Genomic DNA, 25439 nt, shown 5'->3' with positions numbered 1-25439 from the left:
CAAAGACAAAACAAACAGAGAGATATATCACATTCTTAGAAGAATCAGTATTGTGAAAATGACTCTACTACTCACAACAATCTACAGATTAACACAATCCCTATCAAATTACCAGTGACATTTTTCACAGAGCTAGAACAAAAGATTTCACAGCTTGTATGGAAACACAATAGCCAAAGAAATCTTGAAAAACAAAAACAGAGCTAGAGGAATCAACCTTCCTGACTTTAGACTATACTGAAAAGCTATAGTCATCAAGACAGTATGGTACTGGCATAAAAACAGAAATGTAGCTCACTGGAACAAGACAGAAAGCCCAGAGATAAACCCACACACCTATGGGCACCTTATCTTTGACAAAGGCGGCAAGAAATGGAGAAGAGACATTCTCTTCTATAAGTGGTGATGGGAAAACTCGTCAGCTATGTGTAAATGCAAAAGAATGAAATTAGAACACTTCCTAACATCACACACAAAAATAAACTTAAAATAGATAAAAGACCTAAATGTAAGACCAGAAACTATGACTAAGAGTAAAACATAGGCAGAACATACTTTGACATAAATCGCAGCAAGATTCTCTTTGATCCACCTCTGAGAGTAATGAAAAAACAAAAATTAAAATAAACAAATGGGGTCTAATTAAACTTAAAATTTTTGCACAGCAAAGGAAACAGTAAACAAGAGGAAAAGACAACCCTCAGAATGGGAGAAAATAATTGCAACCGAAGCAACTGACAAAGAATTAATCTCCAAAATATACAAGCAATTCATGCACCTCAGTAACAGAAAAACAAAGAACCCAATCAAAAAAAGGGCAGATCTAAACATTTCTTCAGATAAGACACACAGATAACCAATACACACATGAAAAAATGCTCAATATCACTCATTATTAGAGAAATCCAAATTAAAACTACAATGATGTATCACTTCACACCAGTCAGAATGGCCATCATCAAAAAACCCACAAAAAATAAATGCTGGAGAGGATGTGGAAAAAACAGAACCCTCTTTGTACTGAAAATGAGAATGTAAATTGATGTAGCCACTATGGAGGACAATATAATAGTTTCTAAAAAAAAAAACAGGAATAAAACTTCCATATGACCCAGCAACCCCACTACTGGACATAAACCCTGAGAAAACCGTAATTCAAAAGACACATGTACCCCAATGTTCACTGCAGTACTATTTACAATAGCCAACATGGAAGCACCCTAAATGTCCATCAACAGGTGAATGGATAAAGAAGCTGTGGTACATACATACAAAGGACTATTATTCAGCCATAAAAGGGAACAAATCTGAGTCAGTTGTAGCAAGGCAGATGAATAGAGAGCCTGTTGCACAGAATGAAATAAGTCAAAGAGAAAAACAAATATCATGTATCAGTTAAGTTCAGTTCAGTCACTCAGTCGGGTCCCACTCTCTGCAACCCCATGAATCGCAGCACGCCAGGCCTCCCTGTCCATCACCATCTCCCAGAGTTCACTCAGACTCACGTCCATCAAGTCCGTCATGCCATCCAGCCATCTCATCCTCTGCTGTCCCCTTCTCCTCCTGCCCCCAATTCCTCCCAGCATCAGAGTCTTTTCCAATGAGTCAACTCTTCGCATGAGGTGGCCAAAGTACTGGAGCTTCAGCTTTAACATCATTCCTTCCAAAGAAATCCCAGGGCTGATCTCCTTCAGAATGGACTGGTTGGATCTCCTTGCAGTCCATGGAACCCTCAAGAGTCTTCTCCAACACCACAGTTGAAACGCATCAATTCTTCGGCGCTCAGCCTTCTTCACAGTCCAAATCTCACATCCATACATGACCACAGGAAAAACCATAGCCTTGACTAGACGGACCTTGGTCAGCAAAGTAATGTCTCTGCTTTTGAGTATACTATCTAGGTTGGTCATAACTTTTCTTCCAAGGAGTAAGCGTCTTTTAATTTCATGGCTGCTGTCACCATCTGCAGTGATTTTGGAGCCCCCAAAAATAAAGTCTGACACTGTTTACACTGTTTCCCCATCTATTTCCCATGAAGTGATGGGACCGGATGCCATGATCTTCGTTTTCTGAATGTTGAGCTTTAAGCCAACTTTTTCACTCTCCTCTATTTAAACACATATATATGAAATCTAGAAAAATGATAGTGATGAACCCACACAGGGCAGATATAGAGAACAGACTTGTGGACACAGCAGGGGAAGGAGAGGGTGGGACAAACTAAAAGTAGCGTTGAAACATACATATTCAGTTCAGTTCAGTTGCTCAGACATGTCCAACTCTGCGATTCCATGAATCACAGCATGCCAGGCCTCCCTGTCCATCAACATCTCCCAGAGTTCACTCAGACTCATGTCCATCAAGTAAGTGATGCCATCCAGCTGTCTCATCCTCTGTCCTGCCCTTCTCCTCCTGCCCCCAATCCCTCCCAGCATCAAAGTCTTTTCCAATGAGTCAACTCTTCACATGGTGGCCAAAGTACTGGAGTTTCAGCTTTAGCAGCACTCCTTTCAAAGAACATCCAGGGCTGATCTCCTTTAGAATGGACGGGTTAGACCTCTCTGCATCCAAGGGACTCTCAAGAGTCTTCTCCAACACCACAGTTCAAAAGCATCAATTCTTCAGCGCTCAGCTTTCTTTACAGTCCAACTCTTACATCCATACATGACCACTGGAAAAATCATAGCCTTGATTAGATGGACCTTTGTTGGCAAAGTAATGTCTCTGCTTTTCAATATGCTATCTAGGCTGGTCATAACTTTGCTTCCAAGGAGTAAGATTCTTTTAATTTCATGGCTGCAGTCACCATCTGCAGTGATTTCGGAGCCCCCCAAAACTAAGTCTGACACTGTTTCCACCGTTTCTCCATCTATTTCCCATGAAGTGATGGGACTGGATGCCATGATCTTCGTTTTCTGAGTGTTGAGCTTTAAGCAAACTTTTTCACTCTCCTCTTTCATCAAGAGGCTTTTGAGTTTCTTTTCACTTTCTGCCATAAGGGTGGTGTCATCTGCATATCTGAGGTTATTGATATTTCTCCCGGCAATCTTGATTCCAGCTTGTGCTTCTTCCAGCCCAGAGTTTCTCATAATGTACTCTGCATAGAAGTTAAATAAGCAGGATGACAATATACAGCCTTGACATACTCCTTTTCCTATTTGGAACCAGTCTGTTGTTCCATGTCCAGTTCGAACTGTTGCTTCCTGACCGGCATATCGGTTTCTCAAGAGGCAGGTCAGGTGGTCTGGGATTCCCATCTCTTTCAGAATTTTCCACAGTTTATTGTGATCCACACAGTCAAAGGCTTTGGCATAGTCAATAAAGCAGAAATAGATGTTTTTCTGGAACTCTCTTGCTTTTTCCATGACCCAGCAAATGTTGGAAATTTGATCTCTGGTTCCTCTGCTTTTCTAAATCCAGCTTGAACTTCTGGAAGTTCACGGTTCATGCACTGTTGAAGCCTAGCTTGGAGAATTCTGAGCATTACTTTACTAGCATGTGAGATGAGTGCAATTGTGTGGTAGTTTGAGGATTCTTTGGCATTGCCTTTCTTTGGGATTGGAATGAAAACTGACCTTTTCCAGTCCTGTGGCCACTGCTGAGTTTTCCAAATTTGCTGGCATATTGAATGCAGCACTTTCACAGCATCATCTTTCGGGATTTGAAATAGCTCAACTGGAATGCCATCACCTCCACTAGCTTTGTTCGTAGTGATGCTTTCTAAGGCCCACTTGACTTCCCATTCCAGGATGTTTGGCTCTAGGTGAGTGATCACACCATTGTGATTATCCGGGTCATGAAGATCTTTTTGTACAGTTCTTCTGTGTATTCTTGCCACCTCTTCTTAATATCTTCTGCTTCTGTTAGGTCCATACCATTTCTGTCCTTTATCAAGCCCATCTTTGCATGAAATGTTCCCCTGGTATCTCTAATTTTCTTGAAGAGATCTCTAGTCTTTCCCATTCCGTTGTTTTTCTCTATTTCTTTGCACTTATCACTGAGGAAGGCTTTCTTATCTCTTTCTGTTCTTTGGAACTCTGCATTCAGATGCTTATATCTTTGCTTTTCTCCTTTGCTTTTTCCTTCTCTTCTTTTCATAGCTATTTGTAAGGCCTCCTCAGACAGCCATTTTTCTATTTTGCATTTCTTTTCCATGGGGATGGTCTTGATCCCTGTCTCCTGTACAATGTCACAAACCTCATTCCATAAGTTCATCAAGCACTCTATCTATCAGATCTAGGCCCTTAAATCTATTTCTCACTTCTACTGTATAATCATAAGGGATTTGATTTAGGTCATACCTGAATGGTCTAGTGGTTTTCCCTACTTTCTTCAATTTAAGTCTGAATTTGGTAATAAGGAGCTCATGATCTGAGCCACAGTCAGCTCCTGGTCTTGTTTTTGTTGACTGTATAGAGCTTCTCCATCTTTTGCTGCAAAGAATATAATCAGTCTGATTTCAGTGTTGACCATCTGGTGATGTCCATGTGTAGAGTTTTCTCTTGTGTTGTTGGAAGAGGGCATTTTCTATGACCAGTGCATTTTCTTGGCAAAACTCTATTAGTCTTTGTGCTGCCTCATTCTGCATTCTAAGGCCAAATTTTCCTGTTACTCCAGGTGTTTCTTGACTTCCTAATTTTGCATTCCAGTCCCCTATAATGAAAAGGACATCTTTTTTTGGGTGTTAGTTTTAAAAGGTGAATAGTACTGTTCTAACCCCATGAACAGTATGAAAAGGCAAAATGATAGGATATTGAAAGAGGAACTCCCCAGGTCAGTAGGTGCCCGATATGCTACTGGAGATCAGTGGAGAAATAACTCCAGAAAGAATGAAGGGATGGAGCCAAAGCAAAAACAATACCCAGTTGCTGATGTGACTGGTGATAGAAGCAAGGGCCGATGCTGTAAAGAGTAATATTGCTCTGGAATGTCAGGTCCATGAACCAACGCAAATTGGAAGTGGTCAAACAGGAGATGGCAAGAGTCAATGTCAACATTCTAGGAATTAGCAAACTAAAATGGACTGGAATGGGTGAATTTAACTCAGATGACCATTATATCTACTACTGCGGGCAGGAATCCCTTAGAAGAAATGGAGTAGCCATCATGGTCAACAAAAGAGTCTGAAATGCAGTACTTGGATGCAATCTCAAAAATGACAGGATGATCTCTGTTCGTTTCCAAGGCAAACCATTCAATATCACAGTTATCCAAGTCTATGCCCCAACCAGTATTGAACGGTTCTTTGAAGACCTACAAAACCTTTTTTAGAACATATACATTACTGTATGTGAAATAGCTAGCTAGTGGGAAGCTGCTATATAACACAAGGAGCTCAATCTGGTGCTCTCTGACAACCTAGAGGGGTGGGGTGGGGTAGTGGGTGGGAAGGCAGTTCAAGAGGGTGAGGACATATGCATACTTATGGCTGATTCACAATGCTGTTATGGCAGAAACCAATACAATATTGCAAAGCAATTATGATCCAATCAAAAATAAATTTTAAAAATAAAATACAGTAGCTACATAGAGACAGCACGTAGTGTACATGCAAGGTGAGAAGTCAGACCAGAGGTACTTGCATAACACCATTAAAAAAAAAAAGGAAGAAAGGGACAAAAAAAAAAGAACAACCCTAAGGACTATCCATAAATGAAAGGGTGAAATCAAGAAAAAACCCTCTCTGAAAAGGAGTATGGTAAGGAAGGATTCTCCTGCACCTGGACTCTGAGTGGAGGAAGAAGTCTCTGCTGGGCATCTGCACCCACAAAACAGGTTTCATGAGACCCAAGCACACAATGTATGGTACGACTGCCAAGCTGAGAACTTAGTTTGAATTGGGCATGCCCCCAGGTACCTAGTGGCTCAGACAGTAAGGAATCTGCATTCAATGTAAGAGACCAAGGTTCAACCTCCGGGTTGGGAAGATCCCCTGGAGAAGGGCATGGCAACCCACTCCAGCATTCTTGCCTGGAGAATTCCATGGACAGAGGAGCCTAGCAGGCTACAGTCCATGGGGTCACAAAGAGTCAGACATGACTGAGAGACTAACACTTTCTTTCACTTCCTAGGCACCTGGTAGAAACTATATACACCTTTCCTAGAAGAATGCATACTCAACTCAAGCCTCAAAGCATCCGCACAAATGCACTTGCAGTAAGTATTTCTTCATGAAATATAAAGCCACCTGATTTGGGTATGAAATCCAAAACATCTGAGTTAAAATCCCACCTCTACCTTCTGACTACCTTTGTATTCTCAGGCAAGTTGTGAAACTGCAGTTTACCCTTCTGTAAAACACTTGCCCCATCGCTTTTGAAGCCACAGTTTCTGGTACATAACTGTCAACTACTAGTAGTTGCTATTATAACACTATCGCTGGTTATTACTTTAACAACCAATTACTTGTTAAGTTTACTTAGTAACGCAAAATAAATTTATCACCACCAAGAAGACACTTCTACATCATCCACCACCACCCAACATAATTGAACCATGCTCTAATGCATACTCTGGACAACCCATGAATCAAAAAATGAACCACACTGAAAATTAGAAAAATTTGTATTTAGAATAATAATGAAAATAATACATGTCAAAAATTATGGAATAAAAAACCTTATGGGATAAAGCTAAGCTTAAAGGGACATCTATAGAGTTAAATGTACACATGAGAAACAACAAATGCTGAAAAAAGCAAAGAAACAAAAAATGCTAAACATCCATCTAAAAAGTTTGAGAAAAAAACAGAACCAAACAAATTAATAAAAGAGTAAACAGACATACAATGTGTAAGCCTACAAAACCAAAAGTCAGTTCTTTGAAAAGATTTATAAAATTGATAAATTCTTAGTAAGATGAAAAAAACATCACATATATATTACAGATATTAAAAAGACGTTTTGCACAATTTTACACCAATAAATCTGAAAATTTAGTTAAAACGGGCAAATTCTATATAAACCTAATTTACTAAAACTTACATAAAAAAAGAAATATAAAATCTGAACAGTCCTATAACTATTTAAAAAACTGAATCCCACAAAGGAAACTCCTGGTCCAGATGGCTTCACCAGTACATTTAAGAATAAAACACCAACCTTGCAGAAACCCATTCTACTGACTATGTTTTAAATATATATATCCAATTCATTGTATGAGGCCAGCATGACACTGAAATCAAAATCACTACAGGCCATCTCAGAGATGTTACATTTTTAGTTCCAGACCACCACAATAATGCAAATACTATCACAATAAAGGGAGTCCACACGAATTTTTTGGTTTCCCAGTGCACACAGAAGTTCCATTTGCACTATACAGTAGTTTATTCAGTGTGCAATGGCATTATATCTTTTAAAATGTACATAGCTTAATTTTAAAATATTTTATTGCTAAAAAAATGCTAACCATCATCTGACAACACAGGGTTGACACAAACCTTCAAGGTGCTAAAAAACACATTAACTGCAAAGCCCAATAAAGGAAAGCACAATAAAACCAGGTATACCTGTATAAAAAAGGAAAAAATATTTGCCAAGTCTCACTCTAACAGAGAGCTCTCCTAAATCCTAAATAAAACATTAGCAAAACAAATCCATCAAGGACAACACATTACAATTAAGTTGAGATTATTTCAAAAACACAAGATTTATATAAATAAGTCCAACAAATTTCATCTCACTAATAAAGAAAATAAGAAAATAATGACAATATCATTAGATGCAGAAAAAGTATTTGCTATTTTAAAAATTCTAGCAATCTACAAATCAGAAGGAAACTTGTTTCATCTAAAAAAGAGTATAGTAAGCACTTATGGTAAATATTATACTTAATGGCGACCCTGTGAAAGGTGTCCTTTTGATATTGGGAACAAGGAAAAGATAACCAATCCCAGACCTTTCCTCAATACTATCCTGGAAGTTCTAGATACTAGAGTAAAAAAAGGAAAAGACATTAAAACACTTAAGAGTTAGGAAAGATGAAATAAAACTGTCATTATTCACAAATAATAGAATTATGCACACAGACAATACAGAAAGATCTACAGAGGACTTGTTAATATTGAGTTTACTAAGACTGCTAGATATAAAGACCAAAATTAATTGCATTTCTATATACAATTATAAAATGATGTCATTTACAACATCAAAAATATCAAATACCTAGGAATGAATCCAACAAAAGATATTTAGGACTGCTGCAAAAAATTATAAAACATTACTGAGAAAAGTAAAAAGATCTAAATAAAAATTATGTCATGTTCATAGATGAGAAGGCTCAACTGTAAAGACGTCAATTCTCCCAAAACTAATCTATAGAATCAATGAAATATCAATTAAAATCACAAGAGGTTTTCTGTTGGTTTTATAAAATTTATCATACTCATTCTAAAGTTTATATGGAAATATAAAGGGCCAAAAGTAGATAGGATAATCTTGTAAGAAGAAAAACAAGATGTGAAGATATATTCTTTCACACATCAAGACAATTTAAAAGCTATAGAAATGAAGGTGGCATTGCTACAAGGAAAGACCAATGGACCAAAGAAAAGAATTCAGAAACAAAGCCACACTAGTTTGGATATTTGCTTTTGACAAAGGTGGCAACACAGAGGCTTTTCAATAAATTTAGCTGCACAACTGGATATCCATATGGAAAAAGTGAAACCTGACCTCTTCATCAAACCATAGAATTTTTGTACGTGGATTTTAGATTTAAATGTGGATGACAGAAAATAAAATATCCAGATTGTATCAATGTGATACACCATACTAAAAAAGTAGAAGATAAAAGCCATATGATAATCTCAATAGATGCAGAAAAAGCCTTTGACAAAATTCAAAGGCTTTTTTGATTTTAAACAACACAAAACTTTTCAAAAAATGGGCATAGAAGGAATTCTCCTCAACACAGTAAAGGCCATAAATGATAAACCAACAGCAAACATTATTCTAAATGGTGAAAAACTGAAAGCATTCCCTCTAAGATCAGGAACAAGACAAGGCGCCCACTCTAACCACTAATATTCAACATAGTTTTGGAAGTCCTAGCTATGGAAATCAGAGAAGAAAAAGAAAGAAAAGGAATCAAGATTGGAAAAGAAGTAAAACTCTCCCTCTTGGCAGACAACATGATACTGTACATAGAAAACCCTAAAGATACTATCAGAAAATTACTAAGGTTAATCAATGAATTTAGCAAAGCAAAATCAATACATGGAAATCACTTGCATTCCTATACAATAACAGTGAAAAAATCAAAGAAATTAAGGAATCAATCCCATTCACCAATGCAATAAAAAGAATAAAATATCTAAGAATAAACCTAGCTAAGGAGACAAAAGAGCTATATTCAGAAAAATATTTAAGACACTGATGAAAGAAATCAAAGACAAATAAACAAGTGGAGAGATATTCCATGTACCTAGATTGAAAGAATCAATACTGTGAAAATGATTATACTACCAAATGCAATCGACAGATTCAATGCAACCCCTATCAAATAACCAATGTCATTTTTCACAGAACTAGAAGCAAAAATTTCACAATTCTTATGAAAACAAAAAAAACCCTGAATAGCCAAAGCAATGTTAAGAAAGAAGAATGGAGCTGGAGGAATCAACCTTCCTGAGTTCGGACTGTAACACAAAGCTACAGTCATCAAGACATTATGGTACTGGAACAAAAACAGAAATGTAGAACAATGAAACAAGATAGAAATCCCAGAAATAAACCCACACACCTATGGGTACCTTATTTTTGACAAAGAGGCAATAATATACAATGGGGCAAAGATAGCCTCTTCAATAAGTGGTGCTGGGAAAACTAGACAGTTACATGTAAAAGAATGAAATCAGAACACTTCCTAACACCATACACAAAGATAAACTAAAAGTAGATTAAAGACCTAAATGTAAGACCAGAAACTATAAAACTCTTAGAGAAAAACATAGGCCAAACACTCTATAAGTTAGATCACAGCAACATCCTCTATGACTCACCTCCTACTGTAATGAAAGTAAAAACAAAAATAAATAAATGGGAACTAATTAAACTTAAATGCTTTTGCACAGCAAAGGAAACTATAAACAAGATGAAGAGACAACCTCAGAATGGGAGAAAATAAAAGCAAATGAAACAACTGACAAAAGATTAATTTCCAAAATATACAAGCAGCTCACGTAAGTCAACACCAGAAAAGCAAACAACCCAATCCAAAAGTGAGCAAAAGATCTAAACAGACATTTCTCCAAAGAAAACACATAGATGGCTAAAAAAACACATGAAAAGATGCTCAATATCACTCATTATTAAAGAAATGCAAATCAAAACTACAATGAGATATCAGCTCACACCAGCCAGAATGGCCATCATCAAAAAGTTTGCAAACAGTAAATGCTGTAGAGGATGTGGAGAAAAGGGAACCCCCTTGCACTGCTGGGCTTCTCTGGTAGCTGAGCTGGTAACGAATCCGCCTCTTTTAATGCAGGAGACTCTAGTTTGATCCCTGGGTGGGGAAGATCTAGAGAAGGGATAGGCTACCCACTCCAGTACTTTTAGGCTTCCCTAGTAGCTCAGATGGTAATGCATCCTCCTGCAATGCAGGAGACCTGGGTTCGATCCCTGGGTTGTGAAGATACTCGAGAAGGGAACGGCCATCCACTCTAGTATTCTTGCCTAGAGAATTCAAGGACAGAGGAGCCTGGCAGGCTACACAGTTCATAGGGTTGCAGAGGGTCAGACACGACTGGTCGACCTGCACTTGCACTGTTGGTGGGAATGTATATTGATACAGCCACCATGGAAGATAGTATGGAGATTCCTTAAAAAACTAGAAATAAAACCACCATATGACCCAGCAATCCCAGAACTAGGCATATACCCTGAGCAAACCAAAATTCAAAAAAGACACATGTACCCAATGTTCACTGCAGCACTATTGACAACAGCTAGGACATGGAAGCAACCTAGATGTCCGCTGACAGATGAAAGGATAAAGCTATAGTACATATATACAGTGGACTATTACTCAGATATAAAAAGAAATGCATCTAAGTCAGTTCTAATGAGATGGATGAACCTAAAACCTATCATATAGAGTGAAGTCAGTCAGAAAGAGAAAAACACATATTGTATACTAATGCATGTATGTGGAATCTAGAAAGATGGTACTGATGAGACTACGTGCAGGGCAGCAATGGAGACAGACACAGAGAACAGACTTATGGACTCAGTGCAGGGGTTGCGGGGAGGAAAGGCTGGGATGGATGGGAGAGTAACATAGAAACTTACATTACCATATTTAAAATAGATAGCCAATGGGAATTTGCTTTATGACTCAAGGAACTCAAACCAGGGCTCTGTAACAACCTAGTGAGGTAGGATGAGGAGAGAGGTGGGAGGGAGGTTCAAAAGGGAGAAGACATATGTATACCTATGGCTGATTCATGCTGATGTTTGGCAGAAACAAACACAATACTATAAAGCAATTATCCTTTAATTAAAAATAAATAAATAAAATATCCAGGTTTAGACCAGAGGTTCTGAGATCTTCTAATCCAAGGCACCTGCAGATAGAATTCAAGATACAAAAAATATTTTTGATACATCAACTGTATCCTCTCATGCCTTAGCATTTCAGTGAGCCATTTCCAATTGACAGTATCTACATAACTTTGCCTGAGTTTTTCAGAAATTGTTTGTAAAAGCTGAGAACCAATGTTCTGCCCTCACTAGGCCTTAACTAATGTGTGTATGTGCGATGTGTGTGAAGAGTGTGAGGAACATAATGTTGCAAGAAGCGCTGGCCACCAGAGTTACCCAGAGATTTAAGCCTGTTCATCACCTGTAAATACAGTCTTTTTAAAGCACTTTTACTTCCCTGCCTAATCCAGTATATTTCTTTGTGAGCACCACCCATATTAACAACTTGAACTAGAATCCTTGTTTGGGAGTCTGCTTCTTGAGAAACCAAGACCCAAAGATACCAGGAACTTGAGTCAGGGAAAATAATTACTTCTCTATTTTCATAACTGTGAACTGAAGGAATTGCTAAATTTCAGTTATGAATATAAAGAACATACCAAAATGGTATTAACAGTATTTGTGACTTTGTGTCTAAAAGAAATCACAGATATGTTACTATTACATGACAGCTCACCTCATGCAAATACCTCCAAATATTCTTTGAAATAGTTATTTATCAGTTTACTACTAAAGTGCACACAATTGCAGTCTTTCTGCCTATGTTACAGAGTCTTCCTGTCTATAATGTCATCAACTATTGAGCAACTGATTAGCTCTGTGCCATATAATTATTCAACCACAAAACAGTTGAGTGTTCTACAACTGAAGATTAACTCAAAGAGCCTTGAGTGAATTCTGATGTTGTTGGAAAACCTATCCTTGCCTTGTGAACTGTAATATGGAAATTTTAATTCCATACACAACTGAATATAAGTAAATACATTGCATGTGTTCAATTATCATTTTATACTTATGAAATACTACATAAATTTGAAGGAGCATTCATAGAATTAGGTGAAAAAAACTCCTGAAAATAAAATATGTGACAGTAGGAAAAAATTATTTCAAAATTAAAGCTAAAAAAAAAACCCCAGAATTTAAACAAACAAAAAAAAAATGAGGGGGCCCACAGAAAATTAGAGGATCAGTATAGAAGGATCCACAACTGAATAAGGGGAGATTCAGAATAAGAGAAAAGAGAGTATAAAAGGAAGGAGATGACACAAAAGGAATAATATAAAGCAATTCCCCTGAACTGAAGAACATGAGCTTTCAGACTGAATGGGTACATCAAATTACCTACACAAAAAGAGTCTTTATCCCTTATATGTATATATTTGTATGTAAATACTTATAGCTGGTTGACCCATTCCACCACATCTTGACATTTCAGAACACCAGGATAAGGGGAAGATTCTTAAAACCTCTACAAAATGGATGGAGCTGGGAGAACAGGGTCTTAATGGCACTGTACCTCTCAAATAGCAACACTGGAAGGCAACAGAACCATGACATTTAAAATTCTCAAGGAAAATTAGTTCCTACCAAATTCTATGCCCAATGAAATAAAGCATAACAGCAGAAGAATTGCTCAGATTTGAGAGGCCTCTAATGTGTTTTTTTCCCATTCATCTTTTCTCAGGAACCTACTAAAGGATATCTCCATCAAAACAAGGAAAGAAGATAAATGACGCTAAGAAATAGAGAATTTAAGAAAGGAGATGGGCAGAGAATCCCCTGAGGTTGGTAGAAGAAAATCCTGAACTGAGAGCTCTATATTAGACTCTAAGAGCAACTAAGCCAGACTGAGCAACTAAGTCAGAGCAAAGAGAATACATGTTTCCAGGATACCTTCTACCGGGAATTATACTGAGAGGAGATGCAAAGAACGTCAGAGGTGTGAGGGATGAATTAGGTATAGGAATTAGGTATACAGAAAACTAAGCAAACAGTAAAACATATTATTAACATCAAAGTAATTATTCTATGAAGAACCTCTTACATACTCTTAATAATGTGCATAATAAATACTGGTTTTCCCAAATATTAGGAGACACTTAGAGCAGAAAGATAGGAGGAAGGGAAGTGAATACACATATGTATGGTTAAGTGGAGATGGAATTGGGGACATCAGCTTAGAGAACTAGTCTCAGCCTCCATAGTAGTGAGCCAGAGATGATACATAAAACCAAAAAGAAAAATAATAATAATTAAACAATGGGAGCATAAGCAAATTACTTAAGAATATGGAAAGAAGTATTTAAATATGCAATTTTACAAATCACTGCCTCTAGGACACAGGAATTAAGAGTGGGAAGAAGGGAGTGCATCTTTTCATTGCAAATCTAGTAGTATTATTTTACTTTTAAAATTATGCATATATGCTATTTTTTAAACATAAAAATTATTTTAAAAAACCATAAATTTTTGCAATGGTCAAATAATAAAAATTATAGCCACTATTTCTCAAATGCTAACTGCCTATGGGAGACATATCAGATATTTCACAAAGCTATCACCTATTCCTCAGGCCAGCTTTGTAATGTAGGATCCTTCCAATTTTACAGATGAAAAATCTGAAAATGAGAATGAGTGAGGAATATTTCTAATTCTTTTGTTTTTTCCTGTTTATGTATTGTTTGTTCCTTTACCTTTCCAGCAGTAGCAAAATATTCACCATCAGGGGACCACTCCATCAAATGTACAGATACTGAGGTTCTAAAAAGACAAAGTTCAACAGTTAGCATTTTTAAAATCTAGAACACCATATATATATATATATATAAATGGTCAAAATAAGATTTTTCATAGCATCAAACAAGAGTGTTTTCACCTCTCTAAAAATAAGTCTAAATATTTCACCTCCCTAAAAATACAAATTAACTCATTAAAACCAACCCAAGGTTCACTGTGGGGATCCAAAGAATGCAATCAACATGCTTACATGATATCACAACCTACATGCTCCACCAACATCTTAATGCAACATTTTAAAAACTGAGTTCATCACCTTCCCTGGCTAGTTGGATCCCTTCATATAATCTGTGTTGTCAATGGTACAGCCATCCTTTCACCACATCTTCCCATCTATAGTTTATGCATTAACGAATAATTCCTTTATATCAACCTTCTCAACCCAAGTCCTGAGGTTATTAACTATGAAAATATCTTCATTTTTTTTAAATAATCTATGGTAGCACATATTAGAGGATGATGTTATAATGGGTTTTGGCCAGAAAAAGTCTATTTTCTAGGCTTCTAAGATCATTATGAAAGGGAACTTTGTTTAGAAAGCATTTTTTAAATTAATGAACAACAGAGTGAGACACTAACTTGCACTGCCAGATGCACTTCCAATCATTTAAAACAGGAAGAATTTTATTATTGATTTCTTCCTCCTCTTCCAGAATGTCATCTCCTGGAGGAGCCCACAGCTGAAGAGCATCAGTTGCTGTCAACAATCTGTTATCTGAAAATTAAAGAATGTTCTGTAATAAGCAAGGATTATCTGGAGAAATAAACACACATGAGGGCGTCTACTCCAGTCTATAAACTGTTCTGTGAAAAATAAGCAAAACTGTCTATGAAAAACACTTGTAGAGTATATCTACTTAAAAAGTTGCATGAATCCACTAGATAAGAAAACTTGAGAGAAATCTGAGAACAACAACAACAAAAAAGCCTACAGAGACACTGTCTATCAGGTAAAATCTAGGAAAAAAAAAAAAAACAGCAAAGTAGAATAATAAAACAAACCCCAAAAAACTCTGATATATACAACACAGGATATTCTCTGGCTATAAGACATAACTAAAGATTAATAAAATTTTTCTACATCGACTATTAAAATTACCTTCATTAACTGTGAATGTAAAAAGGGACAATAACCATCATTATTATAAGTTTCTAATCTTTCAATATTAAAGACAATAATTTCTTGAAATACAAATAACAAAGTGAGATAGGTTTTTTAATCTTGTTTCATTCCTGATTTGATTTCTTAATAAATAGAATAAGAGTAAAGTGCAGCACATTAACTAATGAAACAAATCATCATCGTTTCTTGGAACAAAACATTCAAAAGTAGGGGGGGAAGCACAGAACTAATAGTAAATTAAGCACTATACAAAACAGTGTATATGAAAAAGGAAAAAGTACACTCATTCAGTAGCAAAAAAAAAAAGAATATTACTGATTATTTTCTTATTGTGGGAGGCTATATCACATTGTAATCATACACTTAAAACAAATTATTAACTTTCCATAATTTCTAAAGATAATTGCTAAATACCTTGAGGGTCCCATGCTAAATTGTATGTCACGGAACTCAAAAAAAACTGCCCAGTTTTAAGCCACTGACACTTGAGTTGCTGAAATACATAGAGAAAGAAAAAAAAGATACATTTTCAAAATAATATCCACAAACACTACCATATTCTCATCTTCTTCAACTTAAGACTTTATGATCTGAAACAAAGATATAAATATTTCACTATTATTTTCAAAATACTGTTTTAAAAATCATTTACAGTGGTTCAACTTACTATTCTACTATATAAAGCTGTTTGCCATGCCCAGTCAAAGCATGTCTCCCAGGCTTCCTTCCTTGTCTATAAACACATTCTTATTCCTACGGTATCTTTTCTTCTCTACCTGCACACTCCTACAGTTACATCAATAACTAGCTAAACCATTACCTCTCCAGTGAAGCCTCTTCTGACATTTTGGCAGCACTCAGAGCAGTTTTTACTTCCATTATACCACTGTAACAACCCACTCCAGAATGCATGACTGGAGAATCCCATGGACAGAGGGGCCTGGAGGGCTACAGTCCAGGGGGTAGCAAAGAGTCAGATACAATGGAAGTAATTTAGCACACACGCACCATGATAACGCTGATCAGACTGAATTATCTGCTTATATGTCTGACTCTCCTATTACACGGTAACTCTTCAAGGGCAGGAATTATGCCATAATGAGCTTTGTGTACTGACTGTGGTAATGACTAGTACACAGATGCTCAATAAACATTTGTAAAAACAAAGCAAATGCACATTAGAATGAAGTGCAAATTAACATCATCTGCTGGCATCAAAGTCTAAAATAAAACTAGGTCTACCCTGATAGCTCAGTTGGTAAAGAATCCAGCTGCAATGTGGGAGACCTGGGTTCGATCCCTGGGTTGGGAAGATTCCCTGGAGAAGGAAAAGACTACCCACTCCAGTATTCTGGCCTGGAGAATTCCATTGACTGTGCATGGGGTCACAAAGAGTCAGACATGACTGCGCGACTTTCACTTTTTCTTTCAACCTTCCAAAAAGTCAACAAATTTAAACTATGTAATACATAAAACCCACAAAGCTGACATATACATATTTGAGTAATCTGCATCCTATTTTCTTACTGTTTTCACTCTAAAGTATAGAAAGAAGATTTAAAATCTAAAAGCCAAAGGCCTTTCACATGAAATACAGTAAAAAAAGTTTAGCTATTTCTTTGCAGTAGACAAACATAAAATGTACTTTCGTGAAAGTATGGTGCAACGTAAAGCCATGTCAAGGCTTTTTATTAGGCAAGTTATATATTAATTGCTTGGCAAGTATAATTTAATAAATGATAATACCCTAATTACAATACCTTAAAAATATTTTTAACAATTAAATAATTTATTCAAGATTTCATGACTATCTAGAAGTGGAATTTTAAAATACAACTACAAAACCTGAATTTCAGTATATATATAAAATATATATATATAAATTTTTATATTTTCTAATTAGGGAAAAGGTTATTTTTTAAACCCTATCCCTACTAACCCAACAAGTCACAACAGTATTTTAAATACTGTTCAACAGATCTATTTTAAAATAATAATTAAATCATTCCTAAAACTGGAGCTATCCCTAGTATTCTTTCCTTTAATATTTTCTCAGAGTATAACCTGTGGACCAATTACAAAGCAAAAATTTTGGAAGTGAGGTCTGGAATCTGAATTTTTTTCCTTTTTTAAAATTTTTATTTTATATTGGAGTACAGTTATTTACCACATTGTGTTAGTTTCAGGTGTACAGCAAAGTGAATCAGTTATCCATATACATATACTTTTTTCAGATTTCTTTCCATATAGGTTATTACAGAATACTGAGTAGAGTTCCCTATGTTACACAGTAGGTCCTTGTTGATCATCTATCTTATATAGATTAGTGTGTATAAGTTCATCTTAAACTCTTAATTTATACTTTCCCCCTATCTTTTACCTGTGGTAACTGTAAGTTTGTTTTTGAAGTTTGAGTCTCTCTCTGTTTTGTAAGTTCATTTGTATCATTTATTCACTTAATCTGAATTTTTAAATATGTACTCCAGATGACTCTTAAGTACCCAAAACTTTGATATGTATTTCATAACACTATTAGAGGGAAAATACTGATATAATTTGTACTTCCAAAAAGAAATGTAATATTAACATACATACATTTAATGAAAAATATCAAAACCACTTATTTACTGCATTTAATAATATAATATTTTTAAAATTATTGGTAAACATGTCAAAAAGTGAAATCCTGGCAGTCAGATTTCACACTGGCAGTTGAAAATATATCTCAGATGGTGAAGTCCCAATGCATATAGTAATTTTAAATTTTTTAAAGCATTCTACCCATATTGGATTTTCTGAGTATTAAATAACATAAAATATAATTCAATGCCCAGAGAGTAGAAGTAATGTTCCAGATACTGTTCTAAGTACTTGAGAGGCATCAGTGAGCTAAAGTAACAAAGCTCCCTACCCTCATGGAGCTTACATGGAGCTTACATTACTTACTGAATGGTAATCTATAAATAAATAAACAAGGTTAAGTGTTATGGAAAAAAAGTTAAAAATAGAAGGACAGGCAGGTTAGAATGAAGGTGGGAGAAGCAAGTGGCAATTCTGACAGTCAACTCACATCCCACTGAAAAGGTACCACTGAACAAAAACTTAAAGGGCCTGTAAGAGCTGGCCCTGGAGCTATCTAGAGAAAGAGGGACATTCCAGACAAAAGAACAACCAATGTAAAGGCCCTAAGATGGGAGGGCAACTATCCATACAGTGAAAATGCCACTATGGCTGGAGTGACCAGAGAGGACAAAAATAGGAGATGAGCTCTGAGAGGTAATAAATGGGAACAGTTGAGGGGGCAAGACGAGGGGTGGAGGAAGAACTGTGGTCCATTCTAAGAATTTCTGGCTTTAAATGTGAGAAATATGAAGCCATAATAGAGTTTTTAGCAGAAAAATGTCATGATCTACTCTGCTAAGAGAAGAGGCAAGGGGTATAGATATTAGACAAGAGACTGATCTAGTTATCTAGATAAGAAATAATAAATAAGAGTTCAACTAGGGTAGATTCCAATTAACAAGGCAATCTCAATTAGGAATACTCTAGAAAACTGAGTTTCTAAAAGGCCTAGGGATATATTTCCAGTGAACGTAAAAGATCTTACCATAAATCACCAGACTAACTTCACACCGATATTCCAGCCCACCTTCAGCACCTGCTCCTAAGGAGCTCTTTACTGCTGTCAACTGGATTCCAAACTCAGTTATAAAATTTTTCTACTACCATTTAATACTTACACAATTTCTCTTATGAGAATTTATGCCCAAGGGCTCAAAAATACAAACAGCATTACCATATGAAGCTGCAATCTAAAAGAGAATAAACAAAGTATTAATATTTAAGGAAAAAAGAAAACAAAAATAACTTCCTTTCTACAATAATGTGTAAACTGATTGCATGCAATCTGAATACAGTATTCATGGTTTATTCTTTTCCATAAATATAACTGGAAAAGTCCTGGACTTAAGAATCTCTTCTCTGTTCAAGAATTCAGCAGGCTTTATTTCACGTATCAAATATAAGGCTGACCTATTCAAAGAAATCATCTTTTCCTATAAAAATTTCATTTTTAAATACAGAAATAAATTTTACTAACAAAGTAAAATTTACTTACAGTCCAGTGAAAATACTATTAAAACCATGAGAAGTAGAAAAAGACATCAAAGAGCAACAGATATTAAAAATATATCAAAAAAATGACATAAACTATACCGTCAAACAAAGAAACAAAAACTACCAATTGGGAACACCATGGAGAAGAAGGAATAGAAAAAAGGGACTGGCGAGAAACCAGAGAGACATTCTGCAACTCGAGGGTAAACAGCTGATTCGGACATCTCCAATGAACTTAAGCCAAGGGTCTGGGGGCCAAGAGGACTTTGTTCCAGGTCACACACCTAAGAAGACACACAAATTCCTCTTTCCCTAGGAGCTATCAATGCCTGTTCTCTAGTAATTGCTTGAAAGCCAGTTCCCAGTTTATCCTCCTGTTGGCAAGAGAGAATCAATTGCAGGAAACAGACCAAAAACCCTCTCTTCTCACACCTCTGGGTCTATGAGTTAACCTATAAAGCTAAATTATGCATTGGTTTTTAAGATCAACCAAAAAGACCCACTCTGATTTCAGGGCACTCTAATGCAAAAAAAAAAAAAAAAAAAAAGTTATTTTAATTGTTATTCAATATCTAACACTCTTTTCAAGAAAAAGCTTTCCCTCCACAATGGTAGGAGGACAGCTACTTAAAATGCCTGGCTAAGGTAACACTCAGGTGAAAGTGTTATGAATGATCACATTCAACATGTAGATGAATGAATGAACAAATGGTTATCATGGCTTGATACAAAGTCCTAAATTGAGAGTAATCATCACAAGGACTGGAGATAAAATTTTAAAAGATGGCAATAAAAGACAATGAATCAGGGATGTCCCAACTTGGTCTTCTTTACTTCCAACCAGGTTATAAAAAGTAAAATCACACTTATGAAAACCAAGGTCTTCTATATTAAAAAAAAAAAAAACAACTTTGCTCCCAGAGAATCTGCTTATTCTTATTATCACCAGCACATAAATAACTTTTTAAAACGCATCTCTGACAACTATCATAACAGCTCTAGGCAGGTTTAAAGTTACCACACTTGGCATAGGGAGATAAGCAATGAAAAATTAATGAGAAATCTGACACTGAGTGTTTTCTAAAAAGTAAATAATACTTAAGGAGAACAAATAGGGGGAAAAAATCAGAAAAGCAAGAAACAAGTATCAGAAAACACCAGGAAATTCAGTGTTTTATACTATGTCAGTTTTTTTTTTATACTGGATTGTCATATTATTCATACAAACATTAAAGCTTGATATAAATAGGAAGGTAGGACAATGTGGTACCCAGCAGGTGGGCAGGAGTAGAAATGGTATAATAACTGTAATTTATTGTTTGGCATAAATTTACATTACTTTGTAGCACCATAAATATTCTGATTAAACATATATTTGATAAAATTTGTTATTACTCAGTAAATACAAATTTCTAGAACACTAAAACTATTACAGGAAAAATATCATTCTTATATTCTCATAGAAACATTTAACTCTGCTACACAACACTGGCCTTAAAGAACTGCTAGAATATACAGCATAAATGCTATATTTACTTTACATATAATCAAAATTTGATGTATATCATGTTTGAAATTTGGGGGGAGAGCAACAAATGCTGAAATTTGAATAATTTTAAAATAAATTCTCTGTTCAACATCTGAATGTATGAGCTTTAATATTCAAATAACAAATAGTTTCATTAAATTAACAGAAACTTTACAAAGAGTCAGTTATATGACAAATTTTATACTAGATGTTAACAACTTGCTACATTTCTTGATAAAAATCTGACATTATTGTAATTTGAGAGAGATAAGGTATGCTAAGTATAGAAGATAAAAGTTTACTTTCCTGCTCCTGGCATAATAGCTGCCAGAATTATCAACTGGCAGAATATCAATGGGTACAGGAATGTGAAGCCTGCAGATCTTTTAAGACAGTATATACAGGAAGAACAATTATCACTTATCAGCTTAACAGTTGTTCCTAATTTGTATACAACCTATCATTACCCTTTGCTACCAATAGCCACCTAAGCAAGGTATACTATTTATAATCAGAAAATGTAGGCAAGCCTTGTATAGAAGCATAAGAATATTCTCTGAGATAGTTAAATATATTAAAAGATGATATTTAGAAAGTAAATAAATCCCTTACTCTTCCATGTTGGTTAGAACACTCCACACAGCTGACTTGGATGTTTCCATGCTTAGCACCAGGGATGATCTGCACACATTCAAAGTCACTTGCCAAAATAACAATATCACAGCCTGATCCATACGCCTAAAAACAAAAGTTTTATATTATGTAAAATATGTAACTTGTGAATTATTATTAGTTTATCTTCGTTTTTGTTGCTATTGCAAAGGATACTATGATATATCTTACAAATATAGTTAACATAATATTAAAAATATCAATTTCCAAATCAGAACATTAAAAGTCACACCAAAGGCATGACACACCATACATTATCATTCAATAACTGCTAACTAACAGGAAAAAAGGTTCTTCCAGGTCTTACACATTACAGCCTCCATACCTCATTAATCCTTTTGTTTGGAATTTCTCTCTGATGCTCATCTCAAAGATGAAATGAGACCCTAAAAAATAAAACCTTCATCTGAGAGTAATAAGGCATTGAAGGCTGCAATTGTGTTCCCAGGGTTCAAACCAGGCTTCAGGAAGATCAAGATAGAAATCAGATGCATTTTCCAACACAATTCCACATGGCTTAAAGAGCTAGTTAAATAGACATGAACCCCTGAGGCAGAATTACATGTACTACAGGCAAACACTAACCAAACTCAACTGCCTAAATAAATCCATGATGAAGCCTGCTTGCCCCCTCCCCTCAAGCATAGATAAAGAGAGGCACAGAGAGAGAGAGAGACACACAGATGGGGAGGAAACCATTTCAAAGTGACTACACACACACACATTTAAACAAAATAAAAACAAACCAATATATAAAATGTGACAAATATTTGCTATGGAAAACAAAGCACAAAGTCAAGTTCCTGGAAAATTCCCTTGTTCAACAGAACTATACTGAGCAAAACCACATTATTTCTTCCTATTGCCACACTTCTTGGTGTGTGCTATTCCTGTTTTGCAACTTTGTGAATTTTATGATGACACAAAGGGCAGAGGATGGGGACATTTTTCTTTTTGTTCCAAACTCAACTTACTAGTAAATATTCAAAACACCTAGCAAGATAATTCTCAAATTTAAAAGTACCATAAATATAAGGTTTATGAGGTGTTTCCCCCACCAACTGTTTCTACAGCCTTAAGCAACATGGTCACATCCTGCAAAATATAGATATCCAGTAGCCAGGGCTGACATCTGCTAACACCTAAGCCAGTGAGGTCCACATACAGCTGTTAATGAAAGAGGGAACTGAAGGTAAAGACCAGACAGAAAGACAGACACTAGTTCTACCTGTGACCAAAACTTCCAAGGTTACCAAAACCCTTCTCTAACTACTATAAACTATCTTCAACTCCTGTGTTTATGTGTACCAAAAGGTTTCCCAAATGGAAAAACAAAAACAGAATTTTAAGCACAGGAAATACGGGGGAAAAAATCACTCACAGGAGGAAATAACTACTGATTCTCTCCCAGACAAGGCAGATTTGCCACACTATACATTCGAGAAAGCTAAACTGATTGGTAATAGTACAGGCAGAAAAGTCTTTACACTTACATTATTAAAATAACAAAAATAATCTTACCCTTAAACATTTCACAATTTCCAAAGTGCTTTATAGCATTACCTCAGCAAAGCAGACTGATGGTAAGAGCAAACCTTGACAGAGATTGGAATCACCACAGGCAGGGTTTTCAATGTTTGTTTTGCAGTGCTACGTGATCTTAAGCAAGTTACCAAAGTTCTCTGAGCTTTTCCTTGTGGTAAAATGGAAGAAACAGTACTTACCTCATAGGATAATAGAATTAAAGTAGAAACTCTGTCTACAGTGCTTAGCACACATCACTCATTAAAGAAACAAAACAGTGCATGATGTCCCAAGTTTGGGCTAGCAACTGGGAATACAAAAACCCAAGATGTGGTCCCAGTGAGTCTAACAGGGAGATCACCTAGTGAATCACCAATCACAATTAAAGGATAAACTGCCACAACAGAGAGAGATGTGTTAAAGTTACTCGCAGAAGACAAAAGGCATTCAATAAACATTAGGTCACTCCCTCTTTCACCTTTGCAACAGACCTGAAAGGAAGAGACTATCATTATATAAATAAAGATTCAAGTTCATTTATTTTTCCAAAATTATACAGTAAGTGGAAGATATTCAAATTCAGGTCCTTATAATTCTTATGTTCTTTTCCCCTACATGACATGTCAAAGAGACATGAAATAGTTCAGATATGTCTCCTGTGGAAGATGGGCCATCCCCAGCAGCTGCTGCTCCGGACCTGGGCTCCTGCTGCTCAGTCACTGAAGAGGACTTTTACTTCTCCCTAGATGGCCGTAACTGCCTGACCTTTACTACAGGACATGTACCGTGCTCCTTAGCAGTAGAGAATCTTGCCATCTTTCTGAACTGCAATAGTTCTCAAACCTGGCTGCATCAAAACCACCTAGGGAACTTGTTAAACATACAAACTGCTTGGTCCCACCTAAGACTTACTAAATGAGAATCTTCATGGGTAAAAGAATTTGGCAATATCTATCAAAATTAAATACAACATACTCTTTGATTAGACAAGTCCTTATTTTACTATAAGCATACTCACAAAGTTTGCCAAAATATATAGAGAAGGATATTCACTGCTTCATTATTTAAAGCAGCAAAAACTGAGAATAACCATACCATCTATCAGTAGGAACCAGTATTTTGGTCATTTGATGTGAACAGCTGACTCATTGGAAAAGTCCCTAATTCTGGGAAAGACTGAGGGCAGACGGAGAAGAGGGCATCAGAGGATGAGATGGTTGGACAACATCATTGAAGCAATGGACATGAGTTGAATCTGAGCAAACTCCGGGAGATGGTGAAGGACAGGGAAGCTTAGCATGCTGCAATCCATGGGGTTGCAAAAAGAGGGACATGACTGGGCGAGTGAACAACAACATCATCAGTAGAGAAGTGGTTAAATAAATTAATGAATATCCATAGAGTAGAATACTACACCATCACTAAAAGTTTAGGGAACACTGGTCTAAAATAGAGTCAAATCCTTTATCAAACTAGTAATTAACCAACATAACAGAACAATAATGTGTGGCACTAGGCTCCTGTGGAACCACACCTGGGTAACGCCTACTATTTTATATAATATCCATGGTCATGGCTAAAATGGAACCCATGAACTACTGCACACACAGAGGTGGGAAAGTACAGAAGAAGTTGAATATTATAATTCTTTACCTTTCTCCAAAGAGTCTAAAGTGCACATAACCCCCGAGTACGGAAGGACAGAGGGCTCATCAGCCACTACTGAGTCACATGCATTCTAATTACATGAAGGCTCACAAGATTTTATATACACATGCGCTTATCCAGTTGCTGCTATACTAAAAGGTCCATCAGAGCAAGGATCAGGTTCTTGCTTACCACGGTAGTCCCAGCACCGAGCACATAAGCAGCCCTCAATAGATACAGATACCTGTATGACAAATAAATGATTCAAAATCATCCTAATTTCTGGGTCCACATGTCTATGCACCTGGAAACTTGGTTAAAGAATATGGAGTTCAGACAGTTAATATAAACTAATAATTTGGCCAAGTTTATGATGGTAGCTATACAAAGAAAGAGATCTTGGCTCATCTTCCAATCTAATAGCATCATGGATTTAGAAGACCCACCAGAAGGGAATCTATCAAAGCCTTCCTTAATTATTTACCATCTATTGAATACCCTCTATGATCTGGCAGTCTGCTAGGGGCTTTATGAACATTGTATCTTC

At 36.1% G+C, this 25439-nt stretch overlaps 1 protein-coding gene across 1 annotated transcript in view; it reads right to left on the bottom strand.

Moving 5' to 3' along the window:
* Positions 1–25439, bottom strand: part of DMXL2 (Dmx like 2) — a 172838-nt gene that overhangs the window by 117299 nt on the left and 30100 nt on the right. The window contains exons 2-6 of the mRNA XM_069596524.1: positions 21662–21787; positions 19146–19217; positions 15820–15898; positions 14862–14997; positions 14180–14246 (exon numbers count right to left, since the gene is read on the bottom strand). Coding sequence (XP_069452625.1) covers positions 14180–14246; positions 14862–14997; positions 15820–15898; positions 19146–19217; positions 21662–21787 — 480 coding nt within the window. The remainder of the gene's footprint in view (positions 1–14179; positions 14247–14861; positions 14998–15819; positions 15899–19145; positions 19218–21661; positions 21788–25439) is intronic.

The sequence above is a fragment of the Ovis canadensis genome, chromosome 7, assembly GCF_042477335.2.
Source record: "Ovis canadensis isolate MfBH-ARS-UI-01 breed Bighorn chromosome 7, ARS-UI_OviCan_v2, whole genome shotgun sequence".
Lineage (NCBI taxonomy): Eukaryota > Metazoa > Chordata > Mammalia > Artiodactyla > Bovidae > Ovis > Ovis canadensis.
This window is presented reverse-complemented; position numbering and strand designations above follow the sequence as displayed.